Source organism: Eschscholzia californica, unplaced genomic scaffold, assembly GCF_041429995.1.
Source record: "Eschscholzia californica isolate CP2 unplaced genomic scaffold, dmEscCali1.0.p SCAF_5, whole genome shotgun sequence".
Lineage (NCBI taxonomy): Eukaryota > Viridiplantae > Streptophyta > Magnoliopsida > Ranunculales > Papaveraceae > Eschscholzia > Eschscholzia californica.
The window spans coordinates 38,433,758-38,440,646 of NW_028238472.1; the positions used below are offsets into that span (position 1 = coordinate 38,433,758).

The 6,889-nt window shown below is 35.1% G+C and overlaps 1 protein-coding gene across 1 annotated transcript; it reads left to right on the forward strand.

Moving 5' to 3' along the window:
* The first annotated feature begins 2,553 nt into the window (after nucleotides 1-2,553).
* LOC147539053 (uncharacterized) lies at nucleotides 2,554-3,020 on the forward strand. Its single transcript, XM_086643061.1, has 2 exons — nucleotides 2,554-2,703; nucleotides 2,751-3,020. Exons 1-2 carry the CDS (start codon nucleotides 2,554-2,556, stop codon nucleotides 3,018-3,020), a joined length of 420 nt encoding a protein of 139 aa, XP_086499187.1.
* The last annotated feature ends 3,869 nt before the right edge of the window (nucleotides 3,021-6,889 follow it).

The window sequence follows — 6,889 nt, forward strand, 5'->3', positions numbered from 1 at the left end:
TCTCTCCCAAAACTACATTTCCGCGTTGCCAACCACTCTCTTCTCCATATTATCACCTCTCTCTGCCACGTCATCTCTCTCGCCATCTCATCATCTTGTCCGATAAGGTCGCCGACCGTCCAAAATTTCTGGCGACCTTCATACCTTAAAAAAAACTTTTTTTCCTCTCTCTCCACTAGAGTTTGGGGAAACCCAAACCCTAGATCTGGTTTGGGGAGAACCCAAACCCTAGATCTGGTTTGGTTTTCCAGATCTATTGAAGCTTCAACAATGGTAAGTCAGAAAAAACCCAAACCTTAGGGTTGAAATTGGTAACAAGTTTTAATGAAACTTGGGGTTTCTTAATTCTTCTATTCTGTGTTTTTGCTTCATCAAATTTGATACAATTGATGTTAGGTTTTTCTAGTTGCATACCAAACGAACAATGAGAATCGAGCTTTTCGATCTTTATAGGATCTAACAATTTAGGTGACCTGTTCTTCTAAAACACAGTTCTTACTACTGATGTTTTGGATGTTGTTAGGATTTAGGGTTGTTGTTAAGAGATGATGAAGTTGATTCCATAGAACGAGTGATGTTGTTGTTTTGTTGATGAGGTTCTTCATTACTGGAAGCCATAAAGATCGAAATCGATGGAAGAAGAAGAGATGATTGATTATAAATACATTGAAAGATTGAAACTACATTGAAAGATTGAAACTTTCTCTCTCTAGAGTTGTTTGTAATGGGTGTCTCTAAAGTACTAAATAAGATCGAGTCTTTTGAGGTTTCTTTAATTAGAGCATCCCAATGCAACACTCAGTCTTGGAAACTCTGAGTGCCACATATGACTTTTAGACTTTTTCTTAAAAACTCTCTCCAATGCAACACTCTGTTTGAATCTCTAAGATGACGTGTCGAGCGTGGTACAGAGATATCTCAAGAGGATGCTCTATTTCTAGAGTGTCCTCTGGAGATATCTCTAATTGTCCAACTCATCAATATTTGATTTTCAACCAATAGAAATCTAGTCTTCTATATTTTCTAAATAACTAATTATTTATTTACAAAAATAACTATGTCACATAAGTAAATAAGATAAGTTTAGAGTTTTGCATTGGAGACACAACAAAATTGAGGGTATCTATTTTCGCTACATAGAAGTGAGAATCTCAATTGGAACTTCACACATAGGATGAATAGAGATTTTTTTGAGTTTTGCATTGGAGATGCTCTTAGTGAAGTCTTTTCACATTTCAAACTTTGGACTGGTTAAAGAAGCACCCATTGCTTTTTGTTTAATGGATCTCAGACCTTCCCCATTGACTGGATTACAAAATAGTCCTACTATAAACCCCCCAATTTCATCATTTTCTAATCTAAGCACACAAAAAATCCTTATTTTTAAGTATGCCGATCGATGACTTTATCAGAGAAGATGATGAGGTGGCGCGAGGGATGACGTGACAGAGAGAGGTGATGAGATGGAGGAGAGAGATGACAACATGGAAGGGTAGTTTTGGGAGAGGGAAAAAGAATTTAAAGGATATGTTAACGGTAACGGAAAAGGGGATTATCTGAGTATTTTCAATAAAGTAGAGGGCTATGCGGAAAGCTGGTCATAAAGTAGGGGTCGTTTGGGAAATAACCTCCCAAGGATTCGCCGACCAACGCCGAAGCATTCCTGCACCGACGTGTTCCGTATACCTTCACCGACCACCAGCTTTATAATCCTAGATTGTGTGAATCGTCTTCGAAGTTGAAAAAAACGATGGAGGAAAAAGGAAATTTCAAAAAATTTGGGTATATAAGTAGTGGGACTTCTCCACCTATTTCTAAAGCACGGATTCATCAAAAAGAGGTATACAAACTTTCAATTGTCACTTAATGAATTTCCAATATGTTTTGTACATCCATTTACCTTTTTAGAAAAAGTTCGGTCTGGTCGAACCAAACAAAACCGTTGTGCTTGTTAATAAGGCGGTTTGACCCCACCGAATGAATTCAGTCATGACCGTCTGTGTAGGCTTTTATCCGGTTGGATCATCTGGTCTGAATCAGTAGTGTTTCTCATTTTTCCTAATTTTTTGGCTGGTCTTTGATTTAAATAAAAGTTCGTGTCTTGCACCACTTTCTGTAGACCCTTGGGATTTTGGAGGCCCCCATAGGGTGGATGAGTGGCATGCCGAAGTAGATGGTACACTCCCGTATTTTTTGAACGAAGGCTCATCTCGCTGCACGAACGAGAACAACCGTAAACTGAATGAGTCAAGTGACAATGTACACTCAAATGATAACGTAGATTCGAAAGAGGGGTAAACACATTAGTATTGATGTTGGTGAGCATTTTGTGACCGAAAATTTATTTGAAACTCGAGACAAGCTAGTCGAATGGGCAAAGGAAATTGGAAGAAAGCATAAATTAGTGATTTCGATAGGCAAATCACAAAATGGAATTGGTGGCAATAAACCAAAATTACATCTAAAATGTGAAAGAAGCGGTGAGTACCTAGCACAAAAAAGTGTAACTGTTCATTCTATCTCAAAGGGATATTGGGTGATGGTGATACATGGATGGAGGAAGTTATGTCTGGAATTGATAACCACGACCTAGCTGAAAGTCTTCTTGGTCATGCATATGCCAATAGGTTGAGTTGTGAAGAAAAAGATGTAGTTGAAAAGCTATTGAAAATTGATACAAAACCGCATCAAATTCTTTCACAAGTGCGTTCACAATTTAATTTAATATATACTTATGAAAATCATATTAGGCGAAGATACGTAGTTTGAATCAAGAAGGAAGAAGTCCAATGCAACAATTGATCAAGTTGTTAGTGGAAAACAACTATGTTTATTATTTCTCAATTAAACTATTGAAATGCTTCTATACTGTATTGATGCTTAATTGTACCTATAAAACAAACCGTTTTAAGAAGCCATTGCTTAAGATGGTTGAGATTACGTCTACTATGAAATCTGTCACAACGACGCTTGTTTTTATGGATGGAGAGGTGACAAACCAATACACATGGGGCTCTTAATCGTCTGAGAACATTGTTTCCTCCTGATTCAATGCCAAAAGTGTTTGTAACCAACCGTGAACATGCTCTCGTTAATGCCATTGGTGAAGTATTTCACATGCTAACTGATTGTTGTGCTTGCCATATTGAGAAGTGTGTGGTAGCAAAAGGTAACTTCAAACGTATAGAGTTCAAAAGTTTCATGATAATGTTTCAGATGATTATGTATGCAGAGACAGTATCTGACTATAATCAAGCAGTGAAAGCATTTGTGAACACATTGTCACAGACTAAGCTAGATGATGTAACTTATGTCCAGAAGACTTGGTTGATACTTAAAGATATATTTGTCATCGCATGGACAAATGAGGTTATGCACATGGGTAATAATACAACCAACCGAGTTGAGGGGGTTCAAGCAAAGTTGAAAAGAAATTTAGGCAACTCCGAAGGTACCTATGTTACATGTTGGGAATCTATACATGCCATGACCGAGACAGATATTCGAGAGATTAAAACTTCATTTGAGTATAGTCTTACACAGGTGAATGGCCCTCACCAAAGCAAGTTTATGAGAGATCTTAGAGGTATGTTTCACATGCTGGCTTAGACCTAATGGTAGATGAGATACACCATGCAGATGGTATTACCATTAACGTCAATAATTGTGAATGTATTCTTCGATCCATTTATGGGTTCCTTGTGCACATTGAGATTATTAATTTAATGAAACAAGAAAAGATATTTCCATTAGATATCATTCACAATCAATGGACTCAGTTATCAATTAATCTCACTCCGGAGATTTACAGTGATCTTTACACATCACATGAAATGGAACAACTTTATATGTTTTAGGTTAGGTCGACCGGTCCTGAGAGGAAAGCAATACTTGAAAGGTGGAGGGACGTTGTTTCGCCGACTATGACCAACTTGTGTGAGCATTTCAAAAGACCATAACTAAAGGTGGTCCGAAGAATAACAAAATGAGCAAAAAAGAGGATGAAGCCGCAAAATCAACGAAAAAGAACTTACCTGCTTTCGAATATGCCAAATGCATTGATAAAGATCTTCCATCACCTCCCATCATACGGAAATGTAATATTCAGGTTTTTTGAGGGAGTGGACACGGTTATTTATGTCAAAGGTTGGTTATTTTTTATCCATTTATAAATGGTATAACTGACGTGCTGGGTGATGGTCATTGTGGGTTCCATGCTATAGCTTAAGGACTTGGCTTTCCTCTGGATACAGGCTGAAAAGAGATTCGAAAGATCGTCGTTTATTAATCACACAACATTTTAGGAAGAGATGTTTAATGATGACTACTATTCCGCCTAAGCGAAACTAACAACTTTAATCCATCTTTTGAGAGAGATTGGTTCTACCAGCACTCTTCTACTAATTATGTCGTTTCCACTCATTACAATTGTATATTTGTTCATCTCACTTAAGCAGGTTCAACAACTTTATTACCCTTACGTAATGGTACCAGTTTCACCGTCCGACTACTTGTCTCAAAATTATGAAATGATATGCATTGTGTATGTAAACAATTGTCATTTTGATTAATACATATAATTTTGTTATTAATTTTTTAATAAGACCCAAAGTCTTCATATAAAAGATTTTGTTATTAATTTTGTCATTTTGATGTAAACAATAGTAAATTTATGAGAGTTTTCTTCAGATTTCACGTAAAAGGTTTTTTTTTTTTGAAAATAAAGATTTTTCTACAGATTTCAAATAAAAGATTTGATATGTTAGTGATTTCATATATAAAAGGATTTGATATGTTAGTGATTTCATATATAAAAGGATTTCATATGTTACTGATTTCATATATAAAATGATTTCATATGTTACTGATTTCATATATAAAAGGATTTCATATGTTACTGATTTCATATACAAAAGGATTTCATATAATAAAGGTTGGGAACAAAGATTGTTCCTTTAGCTAAAGATGAAGTCAGATTTGGTTATATAAGTAGAAGATGTGTCATTTTCTCATATTTGGTTCCCAATTGAATTTCTCCATGTGATATTGATTTCTTCATGTATTATTGATCATCGATAGGAGAATTTCAAATATAGCTTGTTCGTGTGGTGTTGGAAACATGGAAATAAAAGTATCGGCATCAAGAGCAAATCCATTAAGAAAGTATTATAAGTGCCCTTTAGGTAGTGATCACCCGAAGGCTTTCATGTGGGCCGAACCTCCAAGATGTGAGGATTCTCAATCTTCAATTCCGGCCAATTCAACATCACTCAAAGATGAAGTCGTAACATCTCAACCAAAGATAGGGGCAAAAGTTGAAGATCTTCCAGCTACTTTAGTTTTTTATGTACAAATTTTGATAATTATTTCTATTGCACATCTTTACCATGATTGGTGAATATCGTTTTGTCTATTTTGTTGTTATTTGTATAAAACTAAATGACGAACTTGTAACCGTATTTTGTATTATGACTAAATGTTGATGTTTGTTCTTTAATTAAAATTAAAATTAGGTTGTTCAATATCACATGATCACAAGGATATAAGTTCAAAAAACATAGATCCAAAGTAACAAAAAACTTCTTCAATTTCACATGAATATAAGTTCAAAATACATAGATCCAAAGTAACAAAAAAGACATGGATATAAGTTCAAAATACATAGATCCAAAGTAACAAAAACTTCTTCAATATCACATTGATATAAGTTCAAAAAACATGAAAGGTTAACAAAAAAAAAAACAACTTCAATATCATTACTTCTAGAGCCATAAACTTCACAACTTCAAGAAACATCCTATTAACCCGCATAATGTGGAAAAATCCTATAAACCTTCGTGTCAAAAAAATTCAAAATATTATAAAAGTTACAGAAATGTAAACTATAAATTCACCGTATATCTTGGCTCTACTCGATTTAGTAACTCCCGAAAGTTAAAGAACTGAGATGCATAATCTGATTGTTGATTCATATCGACCTACATTACACAAGATTTAAAATTTAATACAAAATCATAGACGATAACAGGTATAATAGAAAGTGTGGTGAATACATACACTTCGATAAGGATTATAATGACCGTAAAAGGATTGTTGTGTTTGCTCAAAAGTGTTGCTTTCTTAGGTGAGCGGGGCATCATTAAGATTGTTCTCTTCGGTAAATTTAGCATCCTGTGAATAAAAAAATTATTAACATGCCCAAATGGTTAGTAACAATAAAATACTTTCACGACATTGAATTTTGACCTTGTTCTTCTTTTTACTCGAGGGTTTGAAATTTTTAGCATATAACCGTGTAAAACGAGGTCATCACTTAATTGCCAATTTTCATCCCCAATTTTCATTTTTGTGTGCGATCTCTTAACATCTTATCTCCATCTACGTAAAATATATGTATCCGGAAGAGAGTCACAACCGTTGTGTATCATCGCCATCAAAGTATGCCTACATAATAAACCTTTAAACTCGAATAAACGAAACTACACTTAACCAACTGATTTGATTGACTAAAAGATACTGTATATACCATTCTTTTCAACCCGTTTTCTCCGATGTGTATATCCTCTTGTATGTCGTGGTCTGTATACATGTGCATTTGACGAACACCTAGAGGATAAAGGTATAATAATGAAATCAACTCATTTTGAAATGCTCTGAAAATATTATTAGTGTAGACTGCTTGAGCTTCAAACTCAATCCGATATCGAGTCACACATGGTATCATTTGTGAATAAGACCCAAAGTCTGCTTGTGCCTCCTTCGCAGAGTTGCTAGGCTTCTTTCCTTCACGAGCACATGAGAAAGTAACGTATCTAAGAATACCATAAGACACCTTTTTACTAGATCGCTTCCGGATCGGAAATCCTGTCAAAGCCCCATATCTCTTAAA